This window comes from Amphiura filiformis, chromosome 14 (genome assembly GCF_039555335.1).
Source record: "Amphiura filiformis chromosome 14, Afil_fr2py, whole genome shotgun sequence".
Classification (NCBI taxonomy): Eukaryota; Metazoa; Echinodermata; class Ophiuroidea; order Amphilepidida; family Amphiuridae; genus Amphiura; species Amphiura filiformis.
The window spans coordinates 59,913,575-59,931,934 of NC_092641.1; the positions used below are offsets into that span (position 1 = coordinate 59,913,575).

General features: G+C 40.1%; 1 protein-coding gene and 1 long non-coding RNA gene across 2 annotated transcripts; one reads left to right on the forward strand and one right to left on the reverse strand.

Moving 5' to 3' along the window:
- Nucleotides 1–332: 332 nt before the first annotated feature.
- LOC140170383 (uncharacterized) lies at nucleotides 333–11,698 on the reverse strand. The gene is made up of 3 exons (XR_011861533.1): nucleotides 11,438–11,698; nucleotides 1,990–2,087; nucleotides 333–903 (listed from the first exon to the last, which is right to left on the reverse strand). It is a non-coding gene; the product is annotated as an uncharacterized lncRNA (long non-coding RNA).
- A 1,522-nt stretch (nucleotides 11,699–13,220) lies between these two features.
- On the forward strand, nucleotides 13,221–14,006 carry LOC140169542 (uncharacterized). The gene has a single exon (XM_072192805.1). The coding sequence runs from the start codon at nucleotides 13,221–13,223 to the stop codon at nucleotides 14,004–14,006; it is 786 nt and encodes a 261-aa protein (XP_072048906.1).
- The last annotated feature ends 4,354 nt before the right edge of the window (nucleotides 14,007–18,360 follow it).

Below are 18,360 nucleotides of genomic sequence, written 5' to 3' on the forward strand. Positions count from 1 at the left end.
GAATTATTTTTTTACTGTTATGTGACTATATGGTAATACCAGTTATATTCACCAGATAGCCAGCTCACATAAAAATCATCACTTCAAATCACAGATGTTCCAATATCTGTGTTCAAATACAATGTTAACAGCTCTCCTAGCAATCATGCTAGAGAATGATTTGACCACTCGCCTAGCATCATACTAGAGAGTGAGTAACCACTCCCCTTTAAAATCTAGACGACAAAGCCTGTCACAAGGATCCATGATTGGCCCTGTTACATGTATGTCATTTACCATAATATTATACACTTGTCAATCAAGAAACCTCTCTATATGTTACGGTGATGACATTCAGTTATACAGATATTTTAATGTATCTTATCCAAACTCCATGAAAACAGCCTCATCTAGCATCACTGAATAAAACACTGGATGACCATAAAATCTCTGGAAGCTAAATGATGAGGAGATAGAGTTTTCTATTGGCGCATCAAATTATCATACACATAGCTTATCTCCTGCTATGCTAACAGTTGGCGATGATTCCATCAATCCAGCTCTGCAATCCAGTATGCAACCTCTGTGTTATATTTGATACACAGATGACAGTGGCTGCACATATCATATACATTGTATCCCTGTAATCTATTATAAATTAGCAACTACATAAAATATCAATTGGTTTCAAGGACCATGGCATCTACTATCTGGTGGTTTGTGCTTTGATCTTGTCCCAAATGGACTATGGCAATGGATTGTTATTAAGTTCCAATAATGACATCCAAAGACTTCAGGGCAGTTCTTATTTACTGCATTCTTGATTCTCTATACTCTCTTGTTCTTTGTGTTGTTTCCTGTTAAAAGGCTGCTTCAATCTGCAAACTATTGAAGGAATCCTTACTCCTTAGACAGTGCTAGTGCCTGCAGAAAAGTTATTAATGAGAATAACATGAATATTAATAATAATTAACACAACATTTTCAGACCTTCCTTTTATTTAAGAAATAAAGGGTAATGCATTATCCTTTACACCCAAATAATGTGTCCTCACCCATTATTTAGACGTTTTTACTGCCAAGGACACATTATTTGCGTGTAAAGGATAATGCTGCACCCTTTATTTCTATTCTATTACCAGAAAATAGTGCGATTTAAAGAGAAAATATCATTTTTGGCACAAATATTTTCAGTTGTTTACTTCAAGGTGGAGCGTGTATCGCGGAAATATTGCACAGCGTAATGCTGTGCGTAGAGTGTGTTACGGCGCTTGACCCATTATTGCAGAATAATGGGCTCTCATGTGACGTGTTTTAACAAATCACAGTGCGCGATTTTGAATAATGGGTCGTAAGAGTAATAGAATTATAAATAAGTCACAGAATTTTTAAAAATTATATACGGTAGATATTTAAGGTGGCAAACTTAACTATGGTGTTGTGCACAGAATTGCTTTAAAATTATCGTACAGGATGTGATTTTCAAAACAGCTTCTTGACTTATGCAAATTCACAAAATCCCATTTAAACACTTTTCTTTGCTGATTTAAGTTAAATGAACATAATGGATTTGACATAGCTAGCTATTGTATCTGTAAGGTGTAGTATTTGAGTTAGCTATCTGAAAATACATATAGACAAAATGCCACCTAAAATGGTCAATATGTTCTATGTACGTCTTTCATAAGGCGAGTTAGATGGTAGCATGAACTAGCAGCATTTGCATTCGAATATTGAGACAAGTAAAGCTGACACACATGAGGAATGGTATTGGTTTTATTAAGGAAATCCCAATGATTGATATAAGTAGTGTCATTTCCACCCCATTTGCATGATGTTTTTGGGAGGGTTAAAATGGCAAAACTATTGCTTAGATATATTAAAAATAAATCAAGAAATATCAAGAAATAATTGCAAATTTTCATTTATGAAACTTGCAAATCTAAGCTAAACTTATTTAACATTCGGCCGAAAATTCTGCCCAAAACATATAGTGTAAACCTTAACTCACCTCTAGGAAGATCAATTGCAAAACATCAGATGCCCTGACACCCGAACTCGCAGCCAATGGCTTCACATGTTCATTTACTTCATGAAGTTTGCACCATTCTTTAAAATATAAAACACAAAAAACATAAATGTTACATGTGGGTAAAATATAGAAGATTAAAATTGTGCTTTACAAGATACCCATGAACACCGCAACTTTGTCACAGGTGGGATAGGATAGTAAAGATGATTTGATTTAAACAATACAACATTCCCTTGTATACCACAACTTTGTCACGGGTGGGAAGGACACCTAAATCATAATTTAATTGTGCTATACAACATTCCTTGTATACCACAACTTTGTCACAGGAGGACAGGACACTAGAAATAATTTACATTATAGCACAATAGATAGTGTCCTGTTCCACCCATGATAAAGTTGTAGTATACATGGGAGTGTTGTATAGCTCAATGGAAATCATCTATAGTACTCTGTTCCACCCATGATAAAGTTGTAGTATACATGGGAGTGTTGTATAGCTCAATGGAAATCATCTATAGTACTCTGTTCCACCCATGATAAAGTTGTAGTATACATGGGAGTGTTGTATAGCTCAATGGAAATCATCTATAGTACTCTGTTCCACCCATGATAAAGTTGTAGTATACATGGGAGTGTTGTATAGCTCAATGGAAATCATCTACAGTACTCTGTTCCACCCATGATAAAGTTGTAGTATACATGGGAGTGTTGTATAGCTCAATGGAAATCATCTATAGTACTCTGTTCCACCCATGATAAAGTTGTAGTATACATGGGAGTGTTGAATAGCTCAATGGAAATCATCTTTGTGCTCTGTTCCACCCATGATAAAGTTGTAGTATACATGGGAGTGTTGTATAGCTCAATGGAAATCATCTACAGTACTCTGTTCCACCCATGATAAAGTTGTAGTATACATGGGAGTGTTGTATAGCTCAATGGAAATCATCTACAGTACTCTGTTCCACCCATGATAAAGTTGTAGTATACATGGGAGTGTTGTATAGCTCAATGGAAATCATCTTTGTACTCTGTTCCACCCATGATAAAGTTGTAGTATACATGGGAGTGTTGTATAGCTCAATGGAAATCATCTTTGTGCTCTGTTCCACCCATGATAAAGTTGTAGTATACATGGGAGTGTTGTATAGCTCAATGGAAATCATCTTTGTACTCTGTTCCACCCATGATAAAGTTGTAGTATACATGGGATTGTTGTATAGCTCAATGGAAATCATCTTTGTGCTCTGTTCCACCCATGATAAAGTTGTATTATACATGGGTGTGTTGTATAGCTCAATGGAAATCATCTATAGTACTCTGTTCCACCCATGATAAAGTTGTAGTATACATGGGAGTGTTGTATAGCTCAATGGAAATCATCTTTGTACTCTGTTCCACCCATGATAAAGAACTTTGTAGTATACATGGGAGTGTTGTATAGCTCAATGGAAATCATCTTTGTGCTCTGTTCCACCCATGATAAAGTTGTAGTCAGTGTTCGAAATAAGCACTTATCCTCTTGTCCTCTTGTCCAAAAATCACTGGGGACAACCAAATTGAGCTATGTACTTATCCCCTGGACAACCATTATATTTTACCTCCAAATATATGACACATTTTGGGGACAACCAAATTGTTTTGAGGACAAGCAGAATTTATGCTTTAGTTGTCCTCGGGACAACCTCCATTTTTTCCCTATTTCGAAATCATCTACAGTACTCTGTTCCACCCATGATAAAGTTGTAGTATACATGGGAGTGTTGTATAGCTCAATGGAAATCATCTTTGTGCTCTGTTCCACCCATGATAAAGTTGTAGTATACATGGGAGTGTTGTATAGCTCAATGGAAATCATCTACAGAACTCTGTTCCACCCATGATAAAGTTGTAGTATACATGGGAGTGTTGTATAGCTCAATGGAAATCATCTACAGTACTCTGTTCCACCCATGATAAAGTTGTAGTATACATGGGAGTGTTGTATAGCTCAATGGAAATCATCTTTGTACTCTGTTCCACCCATGATAAAGTTGTAGTATACATGGGAGTGTTGTATAGCTCAATGGAAATCATCTTTGTGCTCTGTTCCACCCATGATAAAGTTGTAGTATACATGGGAGTGTTGTATAGCTCAATGGAAATCATCTATAGTACTCTGTTCCACCCATGATAAAGTTGTAGTATACATGGGAGTGTTGAATAGCTCAATGGAAATCATCTTTGTGCTCTGTTCCACCCATGATAAAGTTGTAGTATACATGGGAGTGTTGTATAGCTCAATGGAAATCATCTACAGTACTCTGTTCCACCCATGATAAAGTTGTAGTATACATGGGAGTGTTGTATAGCTCAATGGAAATCATCTACAGTACTCTGTTCCACCCATGATAAAGTTGTAGTATACATGGGAGTGTTGTATAGCTCAATGGAAATCATCTTTGTACTCTGTTCCACCCATGATAAAGTTGTAGTATACATGGGAGTGTTGTATAGCTCAATGGAAATCATCTTTGTACTCTGTTCCACCCATGATAAAGTTGTAGTATACATGGGAGTGTTGAATAGCTCAATGGAAATCATCTTTGTGCTCTGTTCCACCCATGATAAAGTTGTAGTATACATGGGAGTGTTGTATAGCACAATGGAAATCATCTATAGTACTCTGTTCCACCCATGATAAAGTTGTAGCATACATGGGAGTGTTGTATAGCTCAATGGAAATCATCTATAGTACTCTGTTCCACCCATGATAAAGTTGTAGTATACATGGGAGTGTTGTATAGCTCAATGGAAATCATCTTTGTGCTCTGTTCCACCCATGATAAAGTTGTAGTATACATGGGAGGGTTGTATGATAAAGTTGTAGTATACATGGGGGAGGTTGTATGATAAAGTTGTAGTATACATGGGAGTGTTGTATAGCTCAATGGAAATCATCTTTGTGCTCTGTTCCATCCATGATAAAGTTGTAGTATACATGGGAGTGTTGTATAGCTGAATGGAAATCATCTATAGTACACTGTTCCACCCATGATAAAGTTGTAGTATACATGGGAGTGTTGTATAGCTCAATGGAAATCATCTTTGTGCTCTGTTCCACCTGTGATAAAGTTGCAGCCTAGTATACATGGGAATGTTGTATAGCTCAATGGAAATCATCTACAGTACTCTGTTCCACCTGTAATAAAGCTGTAGTATACATGGGAGTGTTGTCTAACACAATGGAAATCATCTATAGTGTTCAATTCCACCGGTGATAAAGTTGTAGTATACATGGGAGTGTTGTATATCACAATGGAAATCATCTATAATGCTCCGTTCCACCTGTGACAAAGTTGTAGTATACATGGGAGTGTTGTATAGCACAATGGAAATCATCTATAGTGCTCTGTTCCACCTGTGATAAAGTTGTAGTATACATGGGAGTGTTGTATTGCACAATGGAAATCATCTACATGTATAGTACTCTGTTCCGTTGCTCCGTTCCACCTGTGACAAAGTTGTAGTATACATGGGAGTGTTGTATAGCACAATGGAAATCATCTATAGTGCTCTGTTCCACCTGTGATAAAGTTGTAGTATACATGGGAGTGTTGTATTGCACAATGGAAATCATCTACATGTATAGTACTCTGTTCCGTTGCTCCGTTCCACCTGTGACAAAGTTGTAGTATACATGGGAGTGTTGTATAGCACAATGGAAATCATCTATAGTGCTCTGTTCCACCTGTGATAAAGTTGTAGTATACATGGGAATGTTGTATAGCACAATGGAAATCATCTATAGTGATAATATTGTTGTACACATGAGAGTGTGGTATACACATGTAGCACAATGGGAATCATGAACTTCAATGTCCTGTTTCACTTGTGAGCATGATAAAGTTGTGGCATACACTAGAGTGTTTATTCTAGTCTTTTGTTGCCTACTGAAAAGTTGAACGAAGATAATTTCTGTTTTCGGTTTCGGGAGTTATGTTAATTTCTGACATGAAAACGTGACATGAGAGAGTTGATGCTAATACAGACAAGAGAAGTGTCTAAATTTTATGGTCGTAAATTAGCGATAAATTGTACGGCTTCAATTGACTTGCGTAGGGTGTATAGGTACTTCCGCCTAGCGGGAGTGGCTCATGAAAAAGCCCAGCATAGAAATATACACTAATCAGTGTTGCCACGAATTACGTATACTTGTTCGTGCAATCGCGAAAAAATAGGTCATATGATTATGTAGAGATGAAACGGGGAATTCTTTTCGTCCAAAATACACCTTAAAACTTGTGTGTCCGAGATAGTAACTCAGGGCCCGACTGTAACTCGGGCCCGACTTAGTAACTCGGGTCCGAGATAGTAACTCAGGGCCCGACTCGGGTCAACTCGGGACCCGAGATAGTAACTCAGGGTCCAAGATAGTAACTCGGGCCCCGACTTAGTAACTCGATATCTGAGTTAGTAACTCGGGCCCGGATTTAGTATCTTGGGTCCAAGATAGGCCCGAGATAGTATCTCAGACTTAGTAACTCTGGGTCCAAGATAGTACTCTGGGTCCGAGATAGTAACTTGGGGCCTCGACTTAGTAACTCAGGGTCTAAGACAGTAACTCGGGGCCTCGACTTAGTAACTCGGTGCCTCGACTTAGTAACTCGGTGCCTCGACTTAGTAACTCGGGGTCCGAGATAGTAACTCGGGGCCCCGACTTATTAACTCGGGGTCAGAGATAGTAACTTGGGGCCTCGACTTAATAACTTGGGGTCTGAAACAGTAACACGGACCGCGAGATAGTAACTCGGGGTCTGAGATAGTAATTCAGGGCCCGACCTAACTCGGGGTCCGAGATAGTAATTCGGGCCTTGACTTAGTAACTCGGGGTCCGAGATAGTAACTTGGGGCCTCAACTTAGTAACTTGGTATCCGAGATAGTAACACGGACCCTATATAGTAACTCGGGGTCCGAGATAGTAATTCGGGCCCCGGACTTTATAACTCAGGGTCCGGGATAGTAACTCGGGGTCAGAGATAATAAGTCGGGGCCTCGACTTAGTAACTCGGGGTCTGAGATAGTAACACTGACCCCGAGATAGTAACTCGGGGTCCGAGATAGTAACTTGGGGCCTCGACTTAATAACTCGGGGTCTGAAACAGTAACACGGACCCCGAGATAGTAACTCGGGGTCTGAGATAGTAATTCAGGGCCCCGACTTAGTAACTCGGGGTACGAGGTAGTAACTCGGGGTCCGAGATAGTAATTCAGGGCCTCGACTTAGTAACTTGGGGTCTGAGATAGTAACTCGACCCCGACTTAGTAACTCAGGGGTCTGAGATAGTAACTCAGGGCCTCGACTTAGTAACTCGGGGTCCGTGTAAGTAATGGGGGCCCTCGTCTGGTTAACGGGGGTCTGAGATAGTAACACTGACCCAGAGATTGTAACTCGGGGTCGGAGATAGTAACTCAGGGCCCTGACTTAGTAATTAGGGGTTAGAGATAGTAACTCAGGGCCTCAACTTAGTAACTTGGGGTCTGAGATAGTAACACAGACCCCAGAAAAGTACCCCGGGGCCCGAGAAGTAACTCAGGCCTCGACTTAGTAACTCGGGTCTGAAATAATAACACGGACCCTGATATTGTAACTTGGGGTCCAAGATAGTAACTCGGGGTCCGAGATAGTAACTCGGGGCCTCGACTTAGTTGGGGCCCCAACTCGGGGGCCCCCAAGTTAGTAACTCAGACCCCGAGTTACTATCTCGTTGTCCGTGTTACTATCTCAGACCCGAGTTACTAAGTCGAAGCCCCAAGTTACTATCTCGGACCCCGAGTTACTAAGTCGAGGCCCTGAGTTACTATCTCTGACCGCCAGTTACTACGTCGGGGCCCTGAGTTACTATCTTGGACCCTGAGTTACAATCTCCGGGTCCGTGTTATTATATCAGACCCGAGTTACTAAGTCGACGCCTGAGTTACTATCTCGGACCCTGGTTACTATCTCGGGGTCCGTGTTACTATCTCAGACCCTGTTACTAAGTTGAGGCCCTGAGTTACTATCTCTAACCCCAATTACTAAGTCGGGGCCCCGAGTTACTATCTCGGACCCCGAGTTACAATCTCGGGGTGCGTGTTACTATCTCAGACCCGAGTTAATAAGTCGAGGCCCTGAGTTACTATCTCGGACCCCGAGTTACTAAGTCGAGGCCCCGGTTTACTATCTCAGACCCCGAGTTACTAAGTCGGGGCCTGAGTTACTATTTCGGACCCCGAGTTACTAAGTTGGGGCCCTAAGTTACTAAGTTGGGGCCCCCGAGTTGGTAGCTCAGGCCCGAGTTACTATCTCGTTGTCCGTGTTACTATCTCAGACCCCGAGTTACTAAGTTGAAGCCCTGAGTTACTATCTCGGTACCCGAGTTACTAAGTTGGGGCCCCAAGTTACTAAGTTAGGGCCCCTGTTACTAACTCAGACCCCGAGTTACTATCTCGTTGTCCGTGTTACTATCTCAGACCCCGAGTTACTAAGTTGAGGCCCTGAGTTACTATCTCGGACCCCGAGTTATTATATCTCTGACCCCAAGATATTAAGTCGGAACCCTGAGTTACTATCTAAGGGCCCCGTGTTATTAAGTCGGGGCCTGAGTTACTATATCAGACCCTGAATTAGTATCTCGGGACCTTGAGCTACTATCTCGGATCCCAAAGTAGTATCTCGGGGCCCCGAATTACTATCTCGGACTCCGAGTTACTAAGTCGGGCCCCCGACTTACTATCTCGGACCCTGAGTTACTATCCCGGACCCCGAGTTATAAAGTCGGGGGCCTGGATTACTATCTCGGACCCTGAGTTACTATCTTGGGGTCCGTGTTACTATTTCAGATACCAAGTTACTAAGTTGAGGCCCCAAGTTACTATCTCAGACCCGAGTTACTAAGTCGAGGTCCGTGTTACTATCTCAGACCCGAGTTACTAAGTCGAGGCCCGAGTTACAATCTTGGACCCCGAGTTAATAAGACGAGGCCCCGAGTTACTATCTCGGACCCCGAGTTACTAAGTCGAGGCCCCAAGTTACTATCTCAGACCCAGAGTTACTAAGTCGGGGCCTGAGTTACTTAAAGTCGAGTTACTATCTCGGGGTCCAAGTTACTGTTTCAGACCCCGAGTTACTAAGTAATTAAGGGCCCAGGGTGTAGACATCACCCTGGGTGTAGACATAATTATTGCACAGTCCCTATAGTATTGTGTTGTCGTGGATACATGGTAGTTGATAAATTACTCGATCAAATCATTTGATAACGGGGTACTACACCCTGCCCAATTTTGTGCCTATTTTTACATTTTTCTCAAAAATTATAGAGCATTGGTGACAAGTAAGATATGTATATTATAGGGGCAAGGACTACAACTGCTACACTGGAAATTTTATTTCAGCACAGACAGCAGTTGTGGAGTTACAGTCAAAAATTAGGGAAAACCAATATTTGATCAATAAATCAATAACTACTTGCCTTGAGTTGCTGAATTTTCAGTGCAGTAGTTATAGTCCTTGTCTCTATAATATACATATCTAGGCCCTATATCTTACTTGTCACCAATGCACTATGATTTTTGAGAAAACACAAAAATAAGCAAAAAATTGGCTAGGTGTAGTACCCCTTAAACATAATAGATCCCACACAATTTAAAACCAACATAACCCAACATCTACAAGAAATCTATAGACTAAAATTTGCATGCATGCGCATATCAACCTAACCGTTTTACTCCTCTAGGACTGTTGAGCAGTATCAAGATCAAGATGATGTGCAAATTCCAAGTTAGACTTCATCATGTTCTTGCTGTCATTGACATATTTGTAGAGACGACTAGAGTACACTGGAAATTTTATTTCAGCACAGACAGCAGTTGTGGAGTTACAGTCAAAAATTAGGGAAAACCAATATTTGATCAATAAATCAATAACTACTTGCCTTGAGTTGCTGAATTTTCAGTGCAGTAGTTATAGTCCTTGTCTCTATAATATACATATCTAGGCCCTATATCTTACTTGTCACCAATGCACTATGATTTTTGAGAAAAACACAAAAATAAGCAAAAAATTGGCTAGGGGTGTAGTACCCCCTTAAACATAATAGATCCCACACAATTTAAAACCAACATAACCCAACATCTACAAGAAATCTATAGACTAAAATTTGCATGCATGCGCATATCAACCTAACCGTTTTACTCCTCTAGGACTGTTGGGCAGTATCAAGATCAAGATGATGTGCAAATTCCAAGTTAGACTTCATCATGTTCTTGCTGTCATTGACATATTTGTAGAGACGACTAGAGTCCCCGCTATATGTCGAATGTATGGACTAGGGTAGCCCGAAACATCATGGCCCTGTTCCTTCCTCACTAGGGCCATGAATGCCCTACGTACGTAAAAACGGGGCACCGTGAACTCACGTCGCGGTGATGACGTCACACTGACGGCATCTATTTATAGAAAGAATTCAAAACATTTTCCATCCTCAAATGTGCTCAAAATTTACGAACATGCACCAAATATGTTTTGTTTAAGTCTCATCTTCACGTGAGGAATGGTAGGAAGTGGTATTTATGAGAAAACGTGGTATTTTATGTGTACCCTGGACCAGATATGCTCAGGAGTCTCAGACCTTCGTACGGAGAAGGACAGTGGAAATCAGGGGTAGGCCTACAGCATTAAGGCCCAAAAGTCGGGGGTTGTTTTCCTGTGTTTTTCACTCCAGAGCTTGCAGAAAATCCAAATACATGGGGTGAAAATTAAATCTTGGGGGTGAAAAATATTTTGCAGTGTAGTCAGGGGTAGGAGTACGGTCCAAAAGTAGCTAGAGGGTCAGTTTTCACCCCCGAGCTTGCACATATTCCCAATAGAGGGTGAAAAATTAATATTTTTTAAATTTAGGGGGTCATTCACCCCCGCTACCCCTGGTGGAAATCGTAGTGACGGACGTGTGAGTACCTCGGGCTAGGACTAGGGAGCCAATTGTCAAAAGCTGTAACTCACACATATTATACGATACACCTATCGAATGTGTGTCATCGGTCCAGTCATCGGCCTTGTAGGAACCCATGGATTAGGTCCATGTACACATACGATGGGTGTACCCCGTTAGAGTCCCGGACTAGAGTTTTAAATTATACTATGTAGTATGTACAGTACTCGGAGAACGTGGTTGTGTATATTTTTTATGTATACGTCGCTATTTATAGAAAGGATAAATCAACTTGAGAAAATATTGTGACTTGCTCAAGTTGTTATACTCGCGTACATACTCACACTGTACAGAGTTGTACAGTATGTACAGTGCAGAAACTATCACAGCTTTTGGTATTAATAGGCCTATTGGTAAGCTTACACTACCATAATTCATTGCAACTGGTAAGAAACTGGACGAAATGTACACTTACTGTTGTTTAAAATGCTTGAATTCCGAAATTACTGGTTAGAAACTGGAACAAAAGTACACTTTTCTATAATACTGTGGTTTAAAATTCAACCGCCGTGTGTGTGTTAATTAATTTCACTGTGGTGACGAGCTAGATCTATTAATAACATCATTCACGATCTGTACGAGTCGATTATTAAAAAAATGTATGACGCGGATGACGTAGAGTTCATTAATATTCATATATACTACTACGATTTCATCATGAGAGGGGTCTGGCACACGACACCGACCATAGTTGATCACTAGGTCACGTTTGTTATTTTACACTCAAAAATTATCAATCTGGACCGCAACTAAAATACGTTTCCTGACAGATATCCTTCAATATAACGCGTAGATGGCACCAGACAAAGGTCAATAATTTAAGTCGGACACGTGACTACGTCCAGCCATAGACGGCGTCAGTGATGCCATTATGCCAGCGCCGCGATTGCTGAGACCAAAAACAAAAACAAACAGCAAACCGTCAATACTGTAACATTTTATCCGAAGAAGATAATTTCAAAAGAGATACATGCATTAAAATAAGGGGCTACCATCGAATTTTTGACACAATTATTACGTATACAACATATATATACTAAATATTGATGCTTGTGGCGACAACCTCAAATTGTGACCGTCCCGTGATTTCAATTATTTGGTTCCATTTCAAGACCTGTTGTAGCGGTAGATTCACCCTTGGGCCTCATACCTACCCAACAACCACAAAACGCTTCCTTAAAAGATTTCCTATATTGAGTATTAAACACATTATACAGGAATGGGTTGATCACAGCATTAATATAAGTCAACCCTTGGGCAGCTTTGAAGAAAACTCGCATGGATTCGTCTTCCAATTTCATGCCAGTGATGAAGCGCAATTCGTCTACGATGGTGAAAAGTTGATGAGGAGCCAAGCAGAGAAAGAACGCAATCCCATTCGCTATCAACATAATAGCAATTTGGTTCCGAATCTTAATTCGCCGTGCATTATGGGGATTAGCGGAGGGGTTGGTATTTGTTGTTGTATCGTTTCCCTCTGAAAATACAAAATATCAATAAAAAAATACAAAATTAAAAAAGCACTTGCTGTTTTGACTAATTATGTGCCTGTTAAAAGATTATCAACATCATCCAAATACTTAGTAATTATTCTTGAAGAGATTCATCAGGTTTGTGTGATACAATTAACAGAATGTTCTTCTTGTCAAAACCAATTAATTTTACTGACCTGACAGTTTCGGCCATCTTGGTCGAAGGCCATCATGGGAGTGATGGTACTTGATCCTTCCTTCTGGTTGATTGGTCACCAACAGAGGGCGCACTAGCGCCCAGAAGTGGATCGTATACGTGACTGAGAAAATGACTACACAGGGTCTATTGCTTTCCAAACGTCTAGAGCCTTAGCCGATATATTATCGCCGTTAGTAGGAGGAACGGATCATCATGTTAAGAACTCTAAACATCTTGCCGAGTGCTTAGCGGAAGTCATAATAGAGGAGGGTGAGATTTTCAATTCTCACGATGTCGTCTCGCTGTTTACCAACACGCCGATTGATGAATCATTGAATGTCATTAAAATCAGATTACAACAAGACAAGACTCTCAAAAACAGGACTTTGCTCGCGGTAGACGATGTGATCGACCTCCTAAGATTTGTACTCACCACCACCTATTTCTTGTTTCGAGGGAAAATCTACAAACAAAGATTTGGTGCAGCGATGGGGAGCCCGGTGTCCCCGGTGGTCGCGAATTTGTATATGGAGTTTTTAGAGCAACAAGCCATTGCGACAGCCCCATTAGACTGTAAACCACGGCTCTGGAAACGGTATGTCGATGACATTTTGGAGATTGTCAACGAAAACCAGGTTGATAATTTAACCACTCATCTCAATCAAACCGACCCTACGGACAATATTAAGTTCACTTATGAGAAAGAACATGATGGGTCAATACCGTTTCTCGATACACTTATCGTCCGCAAACCCGATGGTACTGTACAACTGCTGGTTTACAGGAAAGCAACGCACACAGACCAGTACCTCAATTTCGCTTCGCATCTCCCCATACATCATAAACTTGGTGTGGTCCGCACGCTGTTGGATAGGATGAACTGTGTTGTTACGGAAAAGAAGGATATAGAACAGGAAAAGGACAAAATCAAACGCGCCCTAAAACAATGTGGGTACCCGGAGTGGACGTTTAACCAGGTAAAACGCAAAATGGACAATAAACAGGTGGCAAAACCGAACAAGAACAAGGATTCCACAGAGAAAAACAAAGGACTTGTCACCATTCCTTATGTTGAGAAATTGTCTGAAACGACCACTCGCATTTTTAGAAAGCATGGCATCGCCACCGCGGTACGCCCTCGTACTACCCTGAGGAAATTGTTAGTCCACCCAAGGACAAAAGAGACCCCCTTTGTACGACCGATTGTGTGTATGAGATACCTTGCGCCAATTGTGACACTACTTATGTGGGTGATACAGGTCGACGTTTTGAAACCAGATTGGGTGAACATAAGAAGGAATCGGACAAAGTAGCAAAAAGTAAAGGCATCTTTACTAGACAAACCAGGAAACAATCTCAAAGCGAACAATCCAAATCAGTAATCGCAGACCACGCAGTTCAGCATAATCATGTGATCAACTGGGACGGTGCCAAAATCCTCGACAAAGAATGTGATTCGGGGGCTCGCCGCATCAAAGAATCCATGTGGATAAGAAAGAGAGCTCCAAACACCATGAACAGAGATGAGGGGGCCCATTTTCTCAGTCACTTATACGATCCATTTATGGGCGCTAGTGCGCCCTCTGTTGGTGACCAATCAACCAGAAGGAAGGATCAAGTACCATCACTCCGATGATGGCCTTCGACCAAGATGGCCGAAACTGTCAGGTCAGTAAAATTAATTGGTTTTGACAAGAAGAACATTCTGTTAATTACTTAGTAATTAGCCTAAATACTACACTTTGAAGCGTACATATGAACACAGCAGAGTGCCGAATACGCAAAATTGCTGAAAATCTTGGTACCATTCCATTGGTCCTTCATTCGTGTGCACTCATTTGAAATGTAGGCTATATCATAGAAGTGAATGTAAACGAATTGTATGCAATACTTGCATGTTCTGAAACAATCGATATATCCCGCAAAACGCATTTTAACAGCTATTCGGCTTTATGCTGTAGCCAAAATGTCTCTACCACTGCGCAGAGAGTCGCATTAGGGGTCGAATACGCATTCAACTACGGGTAAACCATAGCACGCATCCTTGATTTGGGGCTTTTGTGTACAAATAACTGGCTGTCCTAAAGGCTATGTAGATTTAACTTGGTATAATTATAGGTTACAAGTAGTAATTCCTGTAATACTTAGCAAAAACTCGATGATTTTAAACCAGAAATAGTAATATTGGCGTATATTTTGCGTATGATTTTCTGGGATTTTCCAATTTCACGGGGGCGCATTCACAATATTAAGCCATAGCGATTCGTTCAAATCAAAATTTCAATAACTATGTCGGGAAGTAAGATTTACCATTACTTTTTGGTGGAAATTAAAAACTTCGGTCGAAGTTTTGCCACAAGTTTTAAAAAATAACGGTTAGTTCATGAAAAAGAAGAAGTGAAATTTAGCAAAACGCGACGAGGTTTATTTGCCCGTAAGAGAGCTCTATTGTTCCGCTATTGTATCCGCTATTGTATCCACTATTGTATTCTATTCATAAAAGCTACTGCAAGAATCGTGGCAATCCCTGATATTGCTGATGTCTACCGCCGGCGTTTCGCATTTATTAACAATCAAAATTATCCCATACTCTTACATTTATAGTCTTATTCTCACCTTTTATATAATATTCAGAAATTGCAATTCGGAAAACTACTAACTTTTCAAGTGAAAATATATATTCCATCGAAAATATATCAGACTTAATTGTATACATAGAAATCTATTATACCCAACCCATAAGTGCCCAATGCACCCAAATATCCCCGCAAATATCTCATACACGATTTTATTCATTCATTTTGGGCTTTAAACACTCAGAAGTCGTCCAAAATGGCAACATCATCAGCATGATCAAACCCTCTATGACTTGTTCACAAGTTGATGCTTTACAAATTAACCTCACTTGACCAAACACGCATAATACATGATCGAAACACCCAGCAGAGTTTTACATAAGATTATGTGGCTTGTCTTAACGATTCAAAAGATGCCACTTTCTTACCCACTGACACTAGCTAATTTGCATGGCAGAAATCTATAGTGCGGACACTCTTCAGTCGCAAACCAACAAAATTCGTGCTATTTTGGCGTTCTTGCAAAAGAAATCTCGTGAATCGAGTGCCCTCTCAACAATATCCCTAGATGTTTGCCAATAATGACACACTCTAGAAACGCCAACATAAATCACCCAACAGCTTCATTTTAAGAATTATTTCAGTATCCAAATCAATAGGAACAGAAAGAGTATGGTCTACACATTCCAGGAAAATGTTTTATTTGTTTCTTCCGCCATTCTATATTTCCCTAAAATTATCACATTTTTTCTCCAAAATCCTATGTAAATGATTCTCCACGCTACGCAGAAATTATGTGCGATAAATCATACAAATTTGCCACAATTTTACATCACTTTAGACAGTATTGCAATATCTTGATGATTTTTAGGCATTTTGAACGGCAACTTGAGTATTTTCAGAAATCAAATATCGCGCCAAGGGGATGACACTCTTATTCACGCATTCATTTACAACGCAAACTTGTATCGAATCCCGGTGGTTTGCGACCAATGAAATGTCCGCACCCCTGGATTTATTAATCCCTGGTATGAATTATGACTTTTTTGTATTAGATTTGTCAAGGCAATAACCACGAACCGTTTTGTAATAATATAAAAGCACTTGCAATAGAATCCCGCTGAGTTCAATGAACTGCGCCCTGAAACCGATGGAGAAGTGCCCCATAAAGAAGCTATCCCATTGACCTCTATTAACAGGTCAGTGAGCTCTCCATACACAAATGAACAAGTACAATAGGAAAAGGCCAGCACCTATTACCTGCTTAGTAACATGTTATTTTGAAGTCTTGAAGATTAGTAATCGTCTGTGCATATGAACTGCGCATTTATGATGCAAAATATTAGTTCTATATAATATAAAATTACAAATACTGGTATTATGATATACAAAACGACTAATAAAATCATGTCATCATGGCGTCATGTCAAAGGTTCATTATATCCCGTATGTTTGTCTAAATTCATATATATATTTGAAAACAATTTCTACACCAATTTAATATGTACTCAGGTGGAACCTTGCTTTTTTTAATTTTCATTTCTTTTTATGTAACAAATTCAGGTTTTTCCATTACGCGGGGCCGCCGGGCAATACAAATTTAATGCTAACATTGAATGAACGCAGAATCAAGAATGGGCGTTTCTAGTACATACAGCGTCTGACTCTACCTGAGGACCTAGCCTAAGTCCCATGGGCTCCAAGAGTGGCTCTCCATACATACTGCAGTTACTGTCCGTTTTCCTATACACAATACACAGTGCTCTCACCATTGACGTGTGACCTCAACAAATGATGTATGTTGGGAGAATGGACACTTGCCTAGTTAACATCACTGTGTGAAAAATAACCAGCCAATATTTTATTTATTCTCCAAAACTTCTAGCAAATATATTTCTCTAACATGACCTAAAATTACAGCTAGGTTAGATGTTCAGAAATGGTCGTACTTTTGTAAAATATGAGTGAGGGCAAGGCATAGCTAGCCAACTCCCGTGTTAATTGAATGGAGATTTGACCGAAAATATTGGTATCGGACCGCTCACTTCTGAAGGATGCCACAAAAAACGGTAAAAGCTACATTTAAATTATTCTAAATAGGTTCTAGAAAATAAAGTTTTGTAACATGTCCTAAATTTTAGCTAATTTAGATGTTTGGAGAGGGTCGTACTTTTGTGTTTTAGGAAGGATATGTAAACGACAGATAACACCAAAAATATGAAGAAATTATTTCCAAACTGTGTTAAGTCAACAATCATTATGTTGCTCATTTTGAAGAATGATGGTTAACAAAAAGCAGTTCTTTGTGTCATTTCGTGAACAATGGTACACATACCATTGTTTCCTTTCGTTTCCTTTATAATCGGTTACCCAACTGAAGCTGTAATACCAGCTTTATTGCGATGTCGCACATTGAAAACAGACACTTGTACACAACCAGAGAAGATCTGATTTAATCAGTTGAGCTGCTTCAATGAGTGTTATCTTGGTTTAATAGCTTTTAATGGGGTTTAAGTCCTGCAAAGGTCGAGATGAATTCTACTGTAGACATGACTGCATCATGACACACATGAACAAATACAATGACGGGTCGCCATTGCTCTCCATACACAAATGATCAAATACAATGGCGAGTCCGACTGCCATGCAAATGAGCCAAATGAGCAGACCCTCTCAAGGGTCTGCTCTGTGATACCACACTGATCATACTGATCTTTATGTTATTACAGCGAGGCCCACATACAATGTTCAACACAAAGTGAACGATGTTATAACTTGGAGGGCTAACAAACCAACACCGCCAAATTCGACTGACGTGTGTACAACGTGGGATGCTATGAGGAAATTGAATACTCGTTGTCTGATCATAGCGGTTACTTAGCAACTCTCGTTCCGCCTTGGGTTTATTGAATACACTCTATATAAAGTCATCAATATGTCGTTTCCAGTCCTTGGCTGAACTATTGGGTTCAGCTATTAATTTTTTTAATAATTCTGTTACCCCATAGCATTAAAAAACTAGTATTTTGATAATTAAAATAGCTGGATGCGGTATGCAGCTGACTGGGGTGGTTACGGGTCGGTAAAACCA